The 20,469-nt window shown below is 38.2% G+C and overlaps 1 protein-coding gene across 3 annotated transcripts; it reads left to right on the top strand.

Moving 5' to 3' along the window:
- Positions 1–3,003: 3,003 nt before the first annotated feature.
- Positions 3,004–19,377, top strand: MFSD11 (major facilitator superfamily domain containing 11). Of its 3 annotated transcripts, XM_010285024.1 has the most exons (14): positions 3,049–3,144; positions 4,696–4,751; positions 5,755–5,862; positions 6,267–6,346; positions 6,445–6,541; positions 8,696–8,754; positions 11,047–11,188; positions 11,788–11,796; positions 12,025–12,065; positions 13,216–13,281; positions 15,378–15,503; positions 16,564–16,738; positions 17,764–17,899; positions 19,200–19,367. In XM_010285024.1, the coding sequence occupies exons 1-14, from the start codon at positions 3,049–3,051 to the stop codon at positions 19,365–19,367; spliced, it is 1,359 nt and encodes a 452-aa protein (XP_010283326.1). The 3 variants fall into 3 exon arrangements, with proteins under 3 accessions (XP_010283328.1, XP_010283326.1, XP_010283327.1); XM_010285026.1 differs by lacking the exon at positions 11,788–11,796 and having other exon boundaries at positions 3,004–3,144; positions 19,200–19,377; XM_010285025.1 differs by lacking the exon at positions 11,788–11,796 and having other exon boundaries at positions 11,047–11,171; positions 12,005–12,065.
- Positions 19,378–20,469: the final 1,092 nt, after the last annotated feature.

The raw sequence follows: 20,469 nt of genomic DNA, 5'->3' as shown, positions 1-20,469 counted from the left end.
GCCGCGCCCGCCCTTCGCTTGGCGGCGACCTCCCCGAGCGCGGCCTTGTCGTTCTTTTTCCTCCTTACCGGCCGCGAATCCCGGAGACGGCCTTGGAGGGCACACGAAAAATCGTCTTCTAAATTAATAACTCGCCTGCCGTTGAAAGTGACTGTTAAGGCGTCTCCGTCGTGCGGAAGGACTCGGCGGAGGCGGGGAAATTTTGAACAATGTGTGCCGAAAACGGTAAAAAAACGGAAATAAGACGAAGCCTGTCTTTGCTAGGGGGAGGAGGGGCGGGAAACCCCCGCCGCGTGAAAAAAAACTGCGCTGACGATGGGGAGCGCCTCTCGCGCGGGCGGGGGAGCGGGAGGTGACAGTTTAAAATGGCGGATGGGGATGGGACAGCGTTGTGAGGGTGAGGCAGGCGAGGGCGCTTCTTTCCGGGGCAGTTGCCGGGGGAGCTCTGTGCCTCTCCTGTTCCCGCTGCAGGCGGGTGCGATCCCCGGTCTCCGCAGTGAGGGGGCCTGGCAGGCCGGCGTGGGCGCTTGGCTGGTCTACTTCACCTCCTGCCAGCAGTGGTGCCTGGTGAGGCCGGCTCGGTGCGTGCAGCTGTGGACGCGCCGCGGTAGATGCGCGCTGTGGTGCGGGGGCAGAGCCGTGTAGGCAGCCTTCAGCCCGCACGCCGCTGGCGAGGCGATCTCCACCGGCTGCATCGGTGCCTGTGAGAGAGCTGTGGGCCGAGCGGGGAAACGTCAGAAATCCTCCTTTCCACCCAGCCCTCTCTGCAAGTTCATGCTTTAGCAGCATGTCTGGTAAAATGGGAACAAGGATGAGGATTAGCATGGCCCTTGTGTAAGGACGACAAGCAGATTTCCAGAGTTTTGTCCGGGGGGCTTGGTGAAAGCTGCTCCCTCACCCCAGAAGTTGTTGCTGTGTCGTTTCAGGCGCTCAGTAAAATGCCCGAGCTCCGAGTATGAACTATAATAGTCAATTCTTGTATTACAACAATGATAAATGTTTCTACCCATCTGTTTTGTAATGCTATGTTAAAAAAACAATAGAAACAAAAAAGAGACAGTTCTCTACTGATTTGTTTAGTGCAATGACAGTAGTGATAGGAGAAAGCAAATTTGGTATTGGAATTTAAATCCTTAGTGTAATCGTGTTTAATATTTTTTGTACTGAAGAAGTAGAAAAATAAGCAATGACATCAATACAAACCTGGAAGCGACAGTTAGTTTCCTGCTATAAAAGACTTAAGAAAACACATAAGCTACTACTGTACATTTTATATTGCTTCATGCTATATTGTTCATTATTTGTTCCTGGAGGATTTTGATTAAAACTTCTCTGACTCATCTGCTGAAACCCTTTCTCTAAGGAGAAATCTGAAGTTTATCTTTAAAATGATAGAGGAAGTTTCCTGTGTCCCTTATTCACTAGTTTTACAATCACTTCAAATTGACACATGCTGCTACCAAGAGAAGTGGTCTAGCACACCAGCCCAGTTTGCTGTGCAGCTAGATGAGTGCTTATGCTAGCACAAGGGGAAGAAGGTGTGAGTGGGACTCAATGCCTAGAGGATCTTAAAATCTGTTACTGTAAACTTATAATGTAGAAAACAAAGAAGAGAGTTTTGCTTTTGTTAAAATACTGCCTTGATATTCTAATTGGATCTTTGTAAAGTACCCTTGGAACAATCTTACTGACTATCTCCCACAAGTAAAGAATAAATACTGTTGGATAAAGCCCTACATTTTTTTTAGAAAATACAACTCAGGAATTAAAATAAGATAGCTGGGATGCAGATTTTATCTAAGTCCTTTACTGGAGATAGTGGAGGTAAAATTTGGTGATTGGTCATTTACTTCAATCCTGCATTTCCTTCCCTTCTTCTTTGGCCAGCAGTTAAGTGGAGCTGATGTAGCTGAATGCTCCGATCCTGACTTGGAGGCCCAACAGAACAGTCAGAAGATAGTAACGGTAAAATAATCAATAAAAGATGTGTGATCTTCTGGTTCCATTTTGCTGACATTTTAACAGAGATCTTAAAAACTTAAAGATCAATTGATCTTAAATTTATTATTTAAAAAATACTGTGAAGTAAAATATTAAGAGTGTGTAATTGCTAAAAACAAACCTTGTTCCTCGAGACAAAACAGTGAAAGATTATGAAGCCTCTTTCCTCTCTCGAGTCACTGAGACAGCGAAAGGCAGAAGCACTGTGCAGGGCATGTGTGTTGGTAGCACTGAGGTATACAGTTTCTCCCAGGTGGGAATTGTTTTCCTTTTGGAAGGACTTGGTGTGTGTTTCAATTCAGCTAATTAGACAGTTTTCTTAGACACCTTTCTAAGACTTTTTTTATTTTGCTGGGTATTTATTTAGTGGATGGAGGTTATAATGCTTAAAAACTAGTACCAATCTTTTTATTTTAAGGATTAGGAGACTTCTACCCTTTTAAGTAGAAAACTTATGTAAAACTGCATTTCCCATAGTGCACAAGGGCTTTCTAGGCTGGGTCAGCTGATCTAGATTGTGAAATGTTCCTTACTTCCTGTCCAGCATGCATGGAAATGACTCCTGTGTACGAATGTCTCATCTTTCCTTCGTCAGGTGATTTAAAGGCTTTGGACCAGAAGTCTGATTTAGAACAATGGCAAGACACTGAGCTGATTAACTAGCTCGGTCTCTGGAAAACTGCTTTGTTGGGGGGAAAGAGATGTCATGAAGAAGTAACATACTGCAGTCTGCCCTGCTAACTTCATGGGAAAAGGTAGAGAGAATCTTGATCTTTACCTTTCATACCAGACCTTTCTTTGTTTTTTTCTTTTTCAAGTTACAGATTTTGCTGTACATTATTTAAGAGGGTTACCAGATTTTTTGAGTAGTTGATGGTTATGTCCTAGCAGCTACTAAGTAGCCCTAAGTAATTGTCATTTTTGAAGCTTTCTTTTTTTGTTTTATTCTTTTTGCTTGTTTGCTTTTAATAGAGATTAAGAGGAAACTTTTAAAAGAAAATAGAGCTTTTCCAGACTGAAGCTGAGGACTTGGCAAGAAAAGACAAGATGTCTCCTGAATCAAAAAAACTTTTCAACATAATTATTCTGGGAGTCTCATTTATGTTTATATTCACTGCTTTCCAAACATGTGGAAATATTGCGGTAGGTGTGAATTTCAAAACATGCCACATCTCTATCACAGTTATTAATCCTTTCTTGTCTTTTATGTACTCTAGTGTGAGAGTTGCTTTACTTAGGATATTTTTAATGTGCAAGACACCTTGATATTTTGTCTCCTTTCTTTTGGTTTAGTGTTAACTAAATTAAGTTGGTTAACTGGATAATTAAGCAGTTTATTTCTTTAAGAAAGCATAGCTACATATGTAACTACCTCATTGCTTAGAAAGTAGAAAATTAATGAATGTTATCAAATGTTTGAACTTTAAAATAGTGTCTGTTTTGACACTTGAGATATTAACAATTGAATTACACTGGACCTGCCATATTTCTGATTATTCTATGTAGTCCCTCTCAAAATATTTGCCTAAGTTGTTATTATTAACCATGCCCCTAGTTTTTCCTAGAGTGTTTTTCCTTATGTAACATTTTTCTGATCTAACAAACAAGACATTGAGGGGGAGTATGAGGATAACATCTGACAAGTAGTCAGACTTCCACAATTGCTAGAACTGCCAAGTCACCTTCCATCTGAATAAGTAATTTACTGCTTTAGTATTGTGTATCCCTTTGCATGCTGAAGCACAATTGGGCATAATGTAATCCAAATTTACTATTAAAAGCAGATTGCACTCTTACTACTTAAATTTTTAGAAACCTGCTGCTGACATACTTAGCCCAGATCCTCTAACTTACTGAGTGGCTGACATTGCTTTCAATATTAGTTATATGCCTGAAAGACAGTTAGATTTCAACATATGTCTTGCAGCTTCTCTCTTCTTGCATGCAAGGAGTATCCTTTTTGGGTTCAGATATGCAAATGTCCTTCACTGCATTAAAGAAATAACTACTTAGAATAGTTTTTGTAAAAGTCATAGTGCAGCATGATACTGTACTTAGGAGTACATAAGTATAGCCGTGTGCTCTTAGAAGTTCTGCAATGAATTCACAGCACCTCACTGAATTGGACCTAGTGATCATGCAATCATGTAATTTATTGTCATTAAAGTAATTACAAGTGAGTTTCAATCAGATCTGCCCTCAAACCCAACTAATTACATGGTCTCATGATCATTAAAGCTGATTCAAGGGAAAAAAAGGAACAGGGAAATAACGGGAGGCCGAAAAGAACGGAAACTCTTATCAGAAGCTCATATAGTTAGGTCAAATTAAGAGTATTTTGAAACTTCTCCTTTTTTCCCCACTTTTTAAATTAAGATAGTAATACATATCTACCTAAGACAGGTGTTTAGTGAAACAAAAGTTTTGTGAAATATTTTAAGGTCTCTGATGAAATCATAATGTAATCCTAAACGACTAATTACTGCTTCAAACATAGGTGTTTCCCTGCCAAATATCGCCTTCACCTTCATCGTGGAGGTGTTATGAGTTGTAATTAATACTTTAAATTAAGTACTTTGTAGAGTCTATTAATAATCAATTCTAATGTTTGATACTGACTTCAAGCAGATGCAAGTGTTCTCAAACTACAAGATATATTCTAACATATTACAATGTATGATTTTCTCCTCACAGCAAACTGTTATCACAAATTTAAACAACACTGATTTTCATGGCAGTGGCTACACAAGGTAATTTACACAGATCTTGTTACTTTGCTCCTTGGAGGGTGAAGCTAGTTATCATTCCACCTGGTAGAGATATACTCTGAAGAGATAGTAGTGTTCTGCTGACTTCACAATATGTTAACATACTTAAAGCAGTTTAAATCATAGGCTTCTCACATTCACTCTAGTTCTACTCTGAATTATTTCTAGTTGAACTACGTATTTGCTTTGCATGTTTTCTCTATAGGGAGAAGAAACACCATACAGTCATCACATTCTCAGCATTTTATCTTACGAGATGAAGTGGACGTTTTAAAATAAATAAAACTGCTAACTAAGGCCCTGGTTGTTTGCCCTTGTACACCTCTCTGTGTGTAGGATAGGTGATGTGGATCAACTTCCAGGAAATACTGCAACATAAATGTGAAAGGAGCAGTCAGACAAACAGCAAAACCATGAAAAGCCATTCTGTTTGTTCATTGCACTGGCATAGCCAAACTCACCAAGCATGATCAGGGACCTTTTGTAAACCAAAATAATCTGTCATACAGGAAAACCTGGTTGCTGCTTTGAAGGGTTTACTATCTTAATTTAAACTAAAAATACAACTGGCACAAAATATATCTATAAAATTTGTGGTATATTTGGCAGAAAATGAAAACCTCACTGATAGACAAATGAGGATCTGGAACATTCTCTAAAAGTACTGGGCACAAAATACAGTAACTATTGTTAAGGCCTGGTTTGACAAATGTGTGTTGTACATTACAAGACGTACTTGCCTGCAATAGTTTGGGACTCTATTCAGCAATCTAAGAAACAGTGTGCGCTCCTGTATTCCCATACAGAGTGCAATGGGATAAGATAACAGAAGGAAATATTTGACCATTAAAGTTATGCAGTTACTTAAGTTACATATGTACTTAACTTGATATTTTGGAATTGACCAAACATTCTTAGATCAGTTGCACTCATACCCTATAGTTAATTTTAAGTACTTAATCATCTTTATTGTTTGTTTATGTAGCATGTCCATTATTTATGGGGTATTCTCTGCATCAAATCTTATATCGCCTTCAGTGGTTGCAATAGTAGGACCTCAACTCTCCATGGTTGTTAGTGGCATATTTTATAGGTAAGTATTAATTTTGAATTTTTGTCTGCTTCCTTTGAAATCTTTCATTTTTTCACGCCTAAGGTTACCATGCCATACATGAAATTGTACTGGCTGAGGAAGGCATCTTGCAGAGATACTGTCTGTATCAGTAGATGTGTTAACTGCAGAGTGTATTTTTTTCCACAGGATTTCCAGACTTTGCTGGCTGTGTGGTCTCAGATTAATGACAATGTAAAAAAGAAAAATTCTACATGCTTAGTGGAGTAAACAGATTACCTTTTTTCACATGTGACCTAAACTATTTTCCAACATCATTTTGGAGAGAGTAGCTGATTTAGAAGAAGCTAAGTGAGATATCTGATTGCTAAAGAGCATTATCCGCTTTAAGTCTATATTCAATAAACTGATCTGTTCTATTCTAGCCTATACATTGCAGTTTTTATCCAGCCTGCTACATGGGCTTTCTACACTGCTTCTGTTTTTATTGGCATTGCGGCTGCTGGTAAGCATTGCTCTTACTCTGCTTACTATTCTTTGGTGCACTTGAATATACTCCTAAAATATTTTTGTTTCCTGAGCAATGTATTCTGTATATTTCAGTACTCTGGACGGCACAGGGAAATTGCTTGACTGTAAATTCTGATGAAAACACCATTGGAAGGAACAGTGGAGTATTTTGGGCACTCTTGCAGTCCAGGTAAGCTTTATTTTTAACCTTTTTTTTGGTTGTGTACACATTCTACTTTTTACATTTTTTGATAAGTGGGAGACTGCATCAAAAATATTCCACTAGTACCTTGCAGTTAGTGAAGTGGGAGGGAAGGCTAGAAGCAACAGTTCTATTGCTGTTGTGCATTATAGAACAATGAACGAAAGTTAGATATCGCAAGCCTCTACTTTAGACATACCAAAAAGATACATTTCTGTTAGGGGAGCATGTGACATATGTAACAGAAATCTTGTTGATTGTGGAGGGCTGTGCTAATTTGTGTCAGGATCCTGAGTGCACTAATAAGTCCTGATGGTCCTGAAAAATCTCACCTGGGACCTCCACCACACCCTTCCCATCTGCCCATGGGCCCAGAAGCCCTGTTTAAACTCAGCTCTGGCACTTAGTTTCTCTGGAGCTGTATTGGAGTGGTACTGCTCTTCAGCTCAGTTTCTGCTATGCTTATACCTGGCTGTGGATCGTGGTGGCCTAGACCCCTCCACCTAGACTGACTTTCTACCTTGACTTTGTTCTGCCTTGTCACTGTGGACCTGTGTGGCAATCACCAGACCTGATTCTGGCCTGTGGACTGACTTCCTGGCTTGATTTCAGATCTGCCTCATGAACACAAACTTGCATGATGGTCTGGACTCTTGGTCAACCCTGCCTACAATCTTTGAGTCTGCCCTACTTGCCTCGCTTGAGTACTGTGGGGCTGAGCTCTAGCTGATGAGGCACCTTCTCTTGCTGGATGTGTTAGCCCCCTTGACTCTTAGCCCTCATTGCCTGAGGGAGCAGCCAGTCCTTGCTGCTCACTGACAAGTTGGAAGTGAAGATACTAAAGGTGGACCTGGCAGTCAGCAGTCAGAAAGGAGATCTTGTTGATGGTTCTCTGGTACTAAGCTTCGAGTGCTGCATCAACCAAAAAAGTCAACAAAAGGCTCGGCATCAAGAGAGGTAGCAAGAACAAGGTAGTGGATGCTGCGTTGCTGCCATTGACTGTTTTGTGTGGCTGTGGTTTATGCCTCTTGGGAGAGTGTAATGTAATTAGGGTATAGGGAAAAATAACAAAAATGTGCAAGAAGGTAGAGCAGCTGACTTGAAGAGAGACTAAAAATGCTGGGACTCTTTCCTTTGGAGAAAAAGTGTCTAAGAAGGATTATACTGTTAGGTTACTCAAACATGAAGGCAGCGGGTGAGCTGAAAGTAGAACTGCTGCTCGCCAAATGCTGCTGTACTAGAACTTGGATCACTTAGTGAGACTAGAAGAGAGTTGGTTTGAAACAGATAAAGTGCTTCTTTACGCAATGGATGATTAAACTTCTGGAACTTGCTGCCACAGTAGGGTGTGGAGTTGGATGGTGTCAGCAATATCAAAAAGGGATCAAACAAATTAATTGTCAACAGATCCACAAATGCTTCCTGAAGAGAGATACCATTTACCACCCCAGATACAACAATTCTGGATATTGGGAGGTAATGAGGGGAATGAATTGCAGAAAGTGCTTCGGCTGGTGAGCCTGCACTAGATGGCATTGCTAATGCTGTTGTGGGGATAGAATGCTGGATTAGTAGAACATCAGTCTGACCTAGTGGCATACTTCTTGTGTGTTGCTTAAGTTCCAGATTATCAGAGTAGTAGATTTCCACAAACCCAAGTAATCCTTTGTTTTACAGGGAGTAAAATCGCTATCCGTTCAGAGTTACTGTATTTCAGGAAACTGTAGGTACGAATGCAGAATTTCTCTTGAGCTGTTAACCAATTTAGCATTGCTGGGCCAATACTTCAGATGAGATACATGACTCTTCTAAGGAAATTTTACAAAATTATCTCCATAAATATGTCAACTTTCTAACCCACACCCTTCCAAAATCAGAGGGGCAACTTAGATGCGTAATTCCTCGTTTTTGCTACCACCTTTTATCTTGATTGCTGAAAATGAATAGCCAGCATTAGGGGGAAGAGTCCTCTACTGTGTTGAAGTTTTATATAGACTAAGCAGTTTGCGTGGAGAGTGACTAGTGTCTGTATCTCTTTCACAATTGCACAGTACTATATTTGCATAGAGTAGCACTACTGTGATGTACAACCTTAGTCTTACTGCAAAAAGTGCTGTTCACCTTTGTTCCTTCTGTTTACAGCTTGTTTTTTGGAAACCTCTATATATACTTCGCTTGGCAAGGAAAAACTCACATATCAGGTGGGTATTGCTTGTTTATATGGGAGGTCATCCTTTAAAGTATGGTAGCACGAATAAGCAGATGAACTGGAAAGTGGCAAGAAACTTAGACAACAGCAGACACTATTTTTCCAATTTATTTTTAGATAGACTATTTTTGGAGTATGTTTTTGATTGTGTTCCATGGTACTCGTGGCCCTTGCATTATGTATGTTGTTTTCCTGCATGCAATGCACTTTGAGTGCCACCTTTTTGGATATTGTCTATGAAATTCTTCAGAATGCTAGTTTAGAATAAGGTTTTCCCCAAAAGCTGCTCTGGGATTTTTCCCTGTGCAGGCACACTTATGCCAAAATACGCATATTTTGGGGGAAAGATATTCTGGAATGGCTGTATGTTTAATATACATGCTGTTCAGTTCCAAAGTAAGTTCCTAGTGTAGACTGTCCTAGTAAATCAGATTGGAGACTTATTAACCCATGAAATAAAGGAGAAGAAAGGAAAACCATCCCAGCTCACTTCATGGCTGCACTAATTGTTATGCTGGCACATAGTAATGTAGCAAGACGTTACTTGTCAAGAGGCTGAGATGCGCAGCTGGACTGAGAGTGGGCTGCTGCTGCTTAAACTGCCAGCGTTGCTGGCAGAGTGTGTAAAGAACTTGGTCTTCCTTTCTTGGCATAGTTTATGAAGACAAACTTCTTGATGGGATTGTAATTAATACTATAGTTTTGTCATGTGACGTTGTGCTAGACTGGTAAAGAGCAGGAGTAGCTGCTGGAAAAGCAGAAAGAAGCTGGATAGTGGTTGAGACTGGTTTTAAAGCAGAGATTTCTGGCAACTGTTTAGGCAAGGTAGGTGAGGGTATCAACTAAATAACTACAATGATGAAAATAGAGCAAAATCTAGTATTTTAATTATAAAAAACGAGCATTGCTGGAAAAACAACCTTTTGTAAACAAATAGGGCTGATTGTTCTGTTCTGTAATGACGGTGAGAGTTTTCCTTACTGTAGTCTTAAAGTAAAATATCTACTAGAATGGTCATTCTTTTAACATTTAGAAGATGAGGATACTTCTGCTCTAGGCAATCAGGAATCAGATCTTGATGTTTAAATGATAATTACCAGGCTTCAGAAATACTGCCCTCTTGAGATGAATAGTTCACTTCATGCTTCTGTTAGATCCATCTTTTCAGGTTCTCCACAGCCACAGGCTTGGTAGCACAGCACAGGTTAATTTTTAAAGGTCATATTCCACATTCCCTCACCTTTTAACACAAAGGTTTAAATGTTATTGAAAGTATTTTGAACCTGGTGGGCCTGAAATTCTGTGCATTCTAAATTTCAGTGCTCTTGCTAACCACAGAATAGAGCAACTAACTGTAAGGGAATTCTGCTGTTGCATTTTCCTCCATCTTTAAATTGAGACTCCTCTTTCTTAAAAAATATTGATATCAGAAGATTTAACAGCATTTAAAAATCAATTCCTCCTTCACTACCTATATAAATATTACAGGCATTTTGAGGTGAAGCACATACTCTTTTTTTGATCTGTAATCATACACAGGTTATTTTTAATTGATGTAGAACAATTTTACATTTACCTTTAAGCTAAAGGGGAGGTAAATACAAGCACATACAATATCTTCAGAATCCTACACTAGTTCAGTCTCAACTATTAGCTGTTTCTTGGCTATTTTTCCCTGCTTAATATTTGTAAATGGGAGTGATTTCTGTGTTACAGACTTGCCCATGCCGAACAAGTTGGTTAGTGCAGCAGAGCTTGGTGCATCGGGCAGCAACTGTCTTCCTCCAGCTGTGTGTTGTGTGCTGTGTCAGTTACTGAGGTTTCAGTGGTTTTAAGGCCTTGTAGTTTACAAGCCTACCAGTTTATGATGTTATAGCACTGATATTTCTGATGCTGGTATAGAACTTTTTTTTTTTCTTTTAGAAACTTGAAGTGTTTTGGGATTGTTTGCTATATCCGCTCTGAATTATATGTCTTGATTTCTTCTGCTAATATTTTATGCACTTCCTTTGTTAATTGGCTCCTCCTTGGTCATAGCTTTTGCATGGCAGAAAATGCGAGTGACACTCTTTAAATATGCCATTTTTTTTATTGGCATCATAAAACTGAGACAGGAATTTGCCAGCAGCTGCGTACCTTTTGCTCCACATGAAAGGTAAGTTAGAAAATCCGTATGCATTTTAAACACTTACTTAGTATGTCTGTATTAGTTCTTTGAAGGTGGTTGAATTGGTTTTAATTGCTTTTGCACATCTGGTTATGACTCTTGTTTGTTTTTCCACAGGGAGTGATCGTAGAACTGTCTTCATTGCTCTGACTGTTATCAGTCTTGTGGGCACAGTTCTGTTCTTTCTGATTAGGAAGCAAGAGGACACAAAAGCTCCAGGGGAGGAAGATTCTGCTAATGAAATCTTGGGGGACAGCTCGTAAGTGCTTATGGCAATAACATGTTGTCACATATACTCGTTTGTGCTCCTGCTCCTCGATGGAACATCCTGCATTCACTTTCCCCTCTGCACTGGAAACATGAATGTTATGAACAACATGTAGAATCTATAGATTTAATAGAAAAGTGTCTGTACCTTAACAAGCGAAATTAATGTTCTTTATATGACATTCTCAAGGGTGGAGGGCAGTACTGCACATCAAGTTTTTCCATTAATGAGTAAGTGCCTTTGGAAAGATACCATTTAGCTCTTCTTCACTGATTATTTTTAAGCATGTACCTGCCTTTTGTAGTATGTCTTTCCCTCATCGGCCCAGTTTAAAGGCTGGAACAAGCAGAAATTACCCCCTTTTTATAGGTTATTTTTTACATACTGAAACATGGTTTTTGTATCTTCTCTATCAGGGTGACATACATATATATTTAAATACATTAGAAGTGTGTAAGTACACAGGTACAGTTTTGCCTGAGGCATCAGTTTAAATATTTTTGCTTTATCTAAAAAAACAGTGAAAATGTTACAAAAACATCACTAAGCATGCCAGTGAAAAAATGTTCACAGCTAAAACTGCTCAGAAGAAAGACTCTGTTAAGCAGGTTTATGTTTGAATGGCATTCATTAGCTCAGAAAGCAAATAAATTTTGTAGTTAGTAGTTTGGATTCTCAGAAACTTTTAATAATAAATTAGTATATTCCAGTATATAATGCTGGGCTAGAAAATGTACAGGAAATCTGAAAAACCAAACTGCCTTCCAGCATAGTGAAATAGTGTGATTATTCTGTTTCCATTTTGACAAAGGCATTTGTTTACCCAGGTCTGCACAAAACAAAATGGCGAGAGCAGTGGCTGCCTTCAGTAAGTACGAGCGGTTTCAAAAAATTCTGACATGTCCTTTCCAGCGCTCCATGATTCTGATAATGTGATCTGGTACAAATCAGTTAGACCAAAAAATTGTGAACAAATACGGTTTTGAGAATGCATTTCAGTTATTCCACTTCAAATATATGCCATCAGGTATGGCCTGCTTGGAAAAGTGACTGCCAGATGGCAATGGTTTTCAGGCCAGAGCTGACAGTTCACATAGAGACACAGGACTGATGAGTTTTGAGCCTGATAGGAATTCAGTTGCCTATGTGAGCATTTGCGATTTTGAGCCTAGCCAAAATAAGGCTTGCAACTGGAAAATCTTGGGAACCACCGAACTAATGTGTGGTCAAATTACTGTTGGTGTGTGATTGGTGTGAGCTGGCTGCCTGTGCTTCAGAAGTGCTCCTTTCAGGTGATGGTATCATACAAACAAAGCTTGACTGCAAGCAAAGAAAGTGAAGTAGACTTCATTTCAATTATGTACTAGTATAGTCAGGGGTACTTCCTTGATGTAGTTTCATATCCAAGCTCTTTGACAACAGCTTTCTTCTGTAGATGAGCTCCAGAAGAACAGGTCACCACCTGGGAAAGCTAGTGTGTGACAGTGGGTTTTTTGGTTTTTTTTTTTTAAATCACTAATGTAACAGGATAAAGGAGAAGTTATGTGTTGTTTTATTTTGTCGCTAAATTATACCACTTAAAAACAACGATTTTGAATGGGAGCATCTGCAGTTTCCATTTAAGTTTGATGTGGTCTGCCTATGACTGTTAATTTTGTTTTGAGAACGTGGAGATCTTCACTGAGAATTTATTTATCCTTTTAGGACACAGTCTCCGTGAACTAAGAGAGAGTGCAAAAATACAATGAGCAGAAAATTGTCTGCAAATTGAAAACTGTGTACCCCCTCTTTAATATTTTCCCCTCCTTGCATTTTTTACAAAAAAGGGTTTGAGCTCTCAGCATTTCTTTTAAAGGGCAAGTCAGGGTTGGTTTGTTTAGCACTCTCTTTACTGTAATAAAGCCACAGTTTGCATAACTTTAACCTATTTTTGCTTTAAGCAAAGAGCAAAAGAAAGTGTAGATTCTCTAATAGTGTTATCAGAAGTTACATTAATTTCCATTACTTTGTCTTTACAGAGAAATCCATAAAGCTGAGCTTCACCAAAGAGATTATGCTTCTCAGTGTTACAACAGCCTATACAGGTATGAAGCAAGCAGAGTGTGTAATTGTGTAGCAGTGGCAGGGCATTTAACCCCAGAGCAGGAGTGCAATTCTGTATCTCTGCAAACATTACTTGAATATGTTAATTAACTTTGAATGAGTTACTTAATGACATTTCTGTGTTCTGGAAAGCATTTTTGTATGGGAAGAGGGGTGCACCTGAATCTGCAAATACTGACAGATACGGTAATGCTTGGTTCAGTACAGTTCTGGGTCACCCAAATTGAGGGTTAGGCAAAATTTACATAGGTTTTTATGTGATTTGGCATTACACTATCAATAGGTTGTAGGTTGTGTAAAGCAATTGCATTGCATTTGAATTAAAATTATTTTTGCAGAATACACTTTCAGTGTTGGGCCCCCCCCTCTACTAACAATCTTCATTTTAGTCTTGGTTCTACTTGGGGAAAAAGTTTTTAACCATTTTCAACTATTTTTGTCATTAGTGTTTGCTGTGGCAAATAGAGCTCTCTTTCTTTTTAGCAAGTTTAGTTAAACCTGGTCTGCCATTGTTAAGCCAAGGTATGAATTGTAGAAGAAAAATACATTTATTTTTGCCGTGTACTAAAGGAATTCCTCCACAAAAATACTATAAAATGTTCAAAATGTTACTGGGATCCTTTAACAGGGGATAAACCTGTTAAGGGATAAACCCCTCCTTTTGGGGGGTTTCTTGCTCCTTATTTGGCTTCAGATGTAGTTCTGTTTATTATCAAATTAAGTGTTAGAAAGAACAGATATATCTTCAGAACCTCAGCTCTGAGTTCACAATTACGAAAAATTGTGTTAATCCTTGTAGGTGAAAAGACAAACTTAGATGTGAACAACTTATGAACAGTGCCATAACATCTGCCAAGGTTTGCAGTCAGCTTCTGGTAGAGAAATAGCAGGAGTAGCTGTGAATTCAGCTTGCACCAGCCACTAATCTGAGTTACAAGTTACTTCACAGCATCTCCAATGTTGTGTTAACTCAAATTAACTTACCTGAATTCCTCTTAGATGTTTAGTGCAGTGGGAATGTGAAGAAAGATAACCAGGGAAGGGAGTGAGTCAGGTTTTTGCCTGATTAATCTGAAATTTGGTGTTAGAAGTAGCAGGAAAAAAAATCAGTCCAGCTTGGAAAAAATAGCTGCTGCCATCTGGTGGCTCTTGGCCAATATTGCTACTTTAGGTAGGAAAATACAAAATCCTGTAAGGCCAACAAAAGCTTTTATTTCCTAAATTAATGTGTGGATTATTACAACTGCTCAAAGTTCATCTCTTTTTGAGGGGTATATTTAGTTCATATACCATGTTAAGTAGCCTGCTACTGGTAGACCAGGATATGGTGTACCGTATTTTTGCAGTAGCAAAAGACAAAGGAAGTGAATTAGTAACAGTTTTATTTTTGAACTGTTTTTCTTTGTCTAAGCATAACTCTTTGCATTGCTTTAACTATACTTTTTATTAAGAAATTGATATTTTTGCACTGGTTGCTTATACTCATGCCAGTTGAACTCAGCTATATTACCTATCCTCACGGTAATGGCAATAGAAAGAAAGAAACATTTTAAACAAATGGCACTGTTCTTTCTGAGTTTTAGTTCATTATGTACGTATAGAAAAGCAGTCTGTTTTAGGAATCTTAGCTCCTTATTAGTATTTGGGGATGCTGGGACTTTCTTAGGAATGCCATAACTTTGGCGGGGGTGGAGTCTTACACTGACATTGTGCTTTATTTCTTCAGTTACTTTAAGTGTTGTTTAACATAGTGCTTTTCACTTGGATGAAATTCCAAAGTTCTTGAAAAGTAGAAATCTAAACTGCATATAGGGGTTGTGTTGACAGAAGCAGTACTGAACCTAAGTGCAAGTGACAGTAGTGACACTGTTTTTCCAAATACAGTTTTCATAAACTGACATGGGAGAATATCATAATTAGGTAGTTTAAAATTCCCTGTTTGCTTCTATTATGCATACCTCATTTAAATATATGTATTTGAAAGCTACCTTAGGGAGAAACAGCCTTTAAACATAAAGAATTTTTTCATAACTTTCATAAGAGTTGATCTATCAATTTTGTTTGGTTTCTTTCAAAGGCTTGGAATTAACATTCTTTTCTGGAGTATATGGAACATGTATTGGTGCAGTGAATAGGTTTGGCAGTGAAGAGAAAAGCCTTATTGGTCTTTCTGGTATTTTTATTGGTGTTGGAGAAATTTTAGGTGAGTCTAAATTTACTACCTTATAGACAAAAAAAGATTAAGATGATGTAGTTACACAGAATGGTTTTTTTTTATTTATCTGAATAGTGTCTTTCAAGCTTCCAGCAATGATTGTGTAAACAAAAAATGCCATACTAGAAATAAAATTGGCAATGTGGTTCCTTGTTGCACTGTGAAGTATACGTTACACCATTTAAAGAGAATGTGGACTAGAATGTGAAATACCAATGACGATGAATCTTAAGATTTTGCATTCTTCTTGGGTTAGTACAAAGAAATACATAAGACTTAGAGTGAGAGAAACACTAGGCTATGATGTTATTAAGGTATTTTCAGCATTTTGATATTCTGTTTTTAAATAGTATTCTGTTTATATTTTTGTTATTTCTTAAGTGATGATGTAACTATTTTACATTTATTAAAGTATTACACTAAAGATTTCCTTAAAGTTAGCTTTTGTTAACTGAGATCTGGTATTTGAATAAAATTGAATACAGGTAATGTTCATTAAGTAAATTTTTCTTGTTTAAATGCAAGACCTGCAGTGTTTAAAAAACACAAACAAACAAAAAAACCACAAAAAACCCCCACAAAAAAACAAAACACAAACCAACCCAAAAGAACACCAAAAAACAACACTGTCTTTATTTACTAGCAACTTTGATCCATGGAGGGGTGCATGTTTTAGCAATTAAAAGTGCTAAGCACAAGGTCATCCATTTTCACTTAGTACTGTTGCAGTACTGGAGGAAACAGTGGCTGTTGGGAAAATACTTGCAAAAAGTTTAAGTATCTTCCTCAGCAATCATCTGATGAATCTCCTGCCCACATTTCAGACACCTCTAACAACCTGAAGGTTATGTCATCTTGCAAATGGGGCTGGCAGATCTGGCACACTCCTTAAGGACTGTTTTCATGTCTGTCAATCTTCCAGTTATTCAATATGGCGAAGTCTATAATTTCAGTTTCCAGCATTTTCTTTTTTTCAATATTTTAAGTTTGGTTCTGTTCTTTACATCTTCAGTTCTGTTTAATTATCCAATCTTTTCCACTCGTGCAGGTGGAGGAATCTTTGGTTTACTGAGCAAGAATAATCGCTTTGGCAGGAACCCTGTTGTGATGCTAGGCATTGTTGTCCATTTCATAGCCTTTTATTTAATTTTTTTCAACATGCCAAATGATGCACCTATTGCGCCTATGCAAGGAACAAATGATGTTGCTTATATGATTCCAAGGTATGTAAACTTTTTCCTTTGGCTGGTATAACTCAAGATGTATATAAACAAACAGCTTTTTCCTCTGACAGAAAATTCCTTGAAGCTGCTTTTCGCTGAAGTGAACTAACTCCATGAAAAAGCTTTCAGGAATTCTGTTTTTATTAAAGGTAGATGTTCTGCCAGTGTGCACCCAATTTAGGAATTTAAATGGCATAAGAATAAAAAGCATGAGGATGTTTGGCAGCAATTCTGTCACTTGAGAACTGATATTCCTGATATCTAGTACAATAGTGAGACCAGCATCTATTGTACTAGGTGTCAGGAATTCAGTATATTTTAAAACAGTGTTTGGCTCAGTTTTACTGCAGCACGGAGCACCAGCCTTGCACTGTTGCACAGGTTTCCAAAGTCTTTGAATATTCATTGTCAAAGTCCACTTGATCTAACTGGAGCCATGCTATGCCTGTCTCTTACACTGCTCAGTGTTAGGGGAAGAATAGAGGGAGCTTTCTTATCTCATCAGTGCAACTTTCTTTTGCGGTGTATTTTTGCCAATTTGTGTGGAAAATACAGTGTTGTCAGTTTGTGCAGACACAGCTGCTACCTTGCAAATTCTAAGCATTTGTGCCTGTGCAGGTGACTATTCTTTATTTAACTGGAGTATTTTTCTGCAATATGAATTGGTATTTCTGTAATATTCCTACAGTTTTTATGAACTTGCCATGTGTGTCTCAGCTTTTAATCACTGCCTTGTGGGCTTTGTGACTTCAAGAACCAAAATAAGTTCTCTTGGTGGTTCTAACTCAATATAGAATTGACTGCAGGTAACAATAACAGAAGTCTTAGCATTAAAAGACTAAGAAATTAAAATCTGATGAAACTGTTCTTTTTGCCAAGCCATGTGTTCCCCGTTCTTTTACAGTGAAATTTAAAGTTTGATAACTTTCTTCCATTCTCAGTTTCCAAATAAGTCTGCCAAAAATAGTTTATAGATGTGTAAGCTGTTTGAACGGCTTTTAAATTTGATTCACTTTCTCCTGCAGCAAAGAGGTGGCCATATTCTGCAGCTTTCTGTTGGGCTTGGGGGACAGCTGTTTTAACACCCAGCTCCTCAGTATTTTAGGATTCCTGTATTCAGAAGACAGTGCTCCTGCCTTTGCCATCTTTAAGTTTGTTCAGGTATTACATGACACAGCCTTTTGAAAGTATGACTGCTGGAATGCTATTGAAATATTGGGCTGGGGAAAATCATGTTGTTTCTGCCACGGATTTCAGCCTGGTTTTTTTATCTGTTGCAGGAGAAGAAAAAGTTTTTAGGTGGGAGTAGCTTGATTGTACAGCTTGGTGTGATTATATAGTTCAACTGCTATTACTTACAAGTTTTGAGGGAAGTTAGAAGTGTTGGGAATTGTATAAAGTCAAAAGGCTAGTACAGTTAACCAGACTTGGATTTTACTTAAATAAACATTTACTGAATTTGTTTACTCAAAGAAGTCTTTGGTAGAGGGGGGCAAGTTAAAAGGAAATGAGTTGTGTAAATACTAGTTGAAGAGTTTGTGGATGCTGTATCGTATCACTAGGAGTTATCAGGTGGGTATGCAGACAGAAGAGTTAGGTAATGTTGTTTATCTGTCCTTGAGTTGTCAGAATGCCAAAATAAATGCATCTATGCTAGCTGGAGACTTGATGAAAAGTCTTCATACAATACAACTGCTGTATTTTGGATGGATCACTTCACTCACAGGCATTTATCTCATTTGGTACTGAACTTTCCAGGTCAAGGTCTGTGTTGATCGGAGGTATCGATAGGAAAACGATGGTGCAAAGCGTGCATGGTCATACCAGTAGCAAGCTAGTGCTGGGAGCAGAGGTCCGAGTGTGTCTAGTTTAAAAGATGACAGCTGCTTGCTTCAAAAAGATTTTTTTTTTCTTGTGCGTGGCTTAATTTTTATATCATTCTCAGCGATATGTAAGAATATGAGATAGAAATGGAATATAAAGGCTCTTTATACCAGCTCAAATGAAAATTTTACCCTTGAAAACATAGATGTCAAGTAAGCAACACTTGTCAAAGCCCGTAGCTATTTTGATATAGAATAGTTTGTGATGTTGTAAAACTGGAAACAGTTTTCTGGATTTTGTCTTAAAGCCTTGGCAGTGTTGTTTCTAGACAGACTGTTTTCAAATACCAGAGAATTGCATTTGCGATGCTACAAACACTTGAATTTGGTGTTCATTTTCTACAGTGAACACTATTTAAATAACAAGTAAAAACTAAATCTGTTGTATATCACATCAAGACATATGTTGAGGTATAATGAAGTTTTAAGATTGTACATCTTACACAGAAGCATACTACTGAGAGTTACATATTAAACTGTGTGTACGTCGGTTTGATAATCTTGTATAGTAATACTAGCCTGGATATCTCCACTGATAATCTTTTTACGTTGTGTTTTTGTTTTTTTTTCCTCCTCAGTCCATCTGTGCTGCAGTTGCATACTTCTACAGCAACTACTTCCTTCTGCAGTGGCAACTCCTGATCATGGTGGCTGTGGGCTTCTTTGGAACAATTACTTTCTTTACAGTGGAGTGGGAAGCAGCAGCAGCTCTTGTTGCCCGTGGCTCGGACTACAACAGCATTTGATCTAGATACCGTGCCTAGTCCAACATAAGGAAAAATACAGGTGCATTTATTGTGAAGTGATACGAGAAGGTGAAAAGACAGAGTTGCTGCAGAGGCTAAGATGGAGGAAGGTACTACTAAATCACCATCAGTCTAACTGAACATGAAACATGGGAGACAAATGCCAAATTTCAAAGGCTTTTTTTCTTGCTTTAATCAACTGAGCGTGGCATGCATGTTCACAAAATTCCAATATTAGAAATGGAAGGATGTGTAGAGACCTATGTATTGAACAATTCTGTTCTGAGACATACCTTTCAGAATGTAATTGCCTAATTTCACTCTGCCATGTGCTACAGAATTACAGTTTAGTTCCCCCCACCCCATTTTTCTTATATTCTAGTTCTGCAGACACTTAAATTCTTGTATTGAATGGGCAATATTTTTGTAAGGTACATTATACAGCAGAATGTGTCTACACAACTGAGAAATCAGTTTATGCCACTGACTTTTTTGATAATTAGATATACAGAAGTGTTTCTTTGGGAAATGTTGCTGCCTTATTTTGTATCACTCAGTTCCTTGTTTCGCAGCCATTTATTTATTAATCTATTTCATGTGCTTAAGTTTTATCAGATGCATGGGTTGGGTTTTTTTGAGAAAGTGGATCATGTTGTAATGTTACATGAAAGTTTGTTTGTTTGTTTGTTTGTTTTACAAGAATTTGAAGAAGTTACCCTTAGCCATTTTAAGGATGTAATCCTGAAATCTGTGATGTATTGATAATTGAAAATAGTCTTTTGTTCGGCATCTCAGAACTGAACTGTGTTGGCTGAAACTTTCTCAGGGTTAATGCTATATGAAGGACTGTAAGACATGGCTTCCCTCCCAGACTCCCAAATAGTTCTTTTGAGTTCAGTGAAATTTTCATCATAATCTGTGATGGGAGCGTTGTCTAAGATGACTTTTTCAAGTACAAATGGACTCAGAATGTGAACTGTAAGAATAATCTTGCAGTATTTGTTCTAGTGCGTAGTCTAAAAATACCTGAAACACTTGACCTAAGTTGTTTCATTCAGTATATTTTTGGGAAGACTGTACTGTAATCTTACTCAGCCAAATG

This window comes from Phaethon lepturus, unplaced genomic scaffold, assembly GCF_000687285.1.
Source record: "Phaethon lepturus isolate BGI_N335 unplaced genomic scaffold, ASM68728v1 scaffold24364, whole genome shotgun sequence".
In the NCBI taxonomy this organism is placed as follows: Eukaryota; Metazoa; Chordata; class Aves; order Phaethontiformes; family Phaethontidae; genus Phaethon; species Phaethon lepturus.
The sequence above is the reverse complement of the archived record's forward strand: the minus strand, read 5'-3'. Positions and strand labels throughout refer to the sequence as shown.

Bases quoted from the DNA above. Each gene is read 5' to 3' on its own strand.
- MFSD11 (XM_010285024.1), top strand. From the start codon at position 3,049: ATGTCTCCTGAATCAAAAAAACTTTTCAACATAATTATTCTGGGAGTC. The intron at 6,347-6,444 runs GTAAGCATTGCT...TGTATATTTCAG, and splicing joins TATTGGCATTGCGGCTGCTG to TACTCTGGACGGCACAGGGA. The intron at 15,504-16,563 runs GTGAGTCTAAAT...CCACTCGTGCAG, and splicing joins TGGTGTTGGAGAAATTTTAG to GTGGAGGAATCTTTGGTTTA.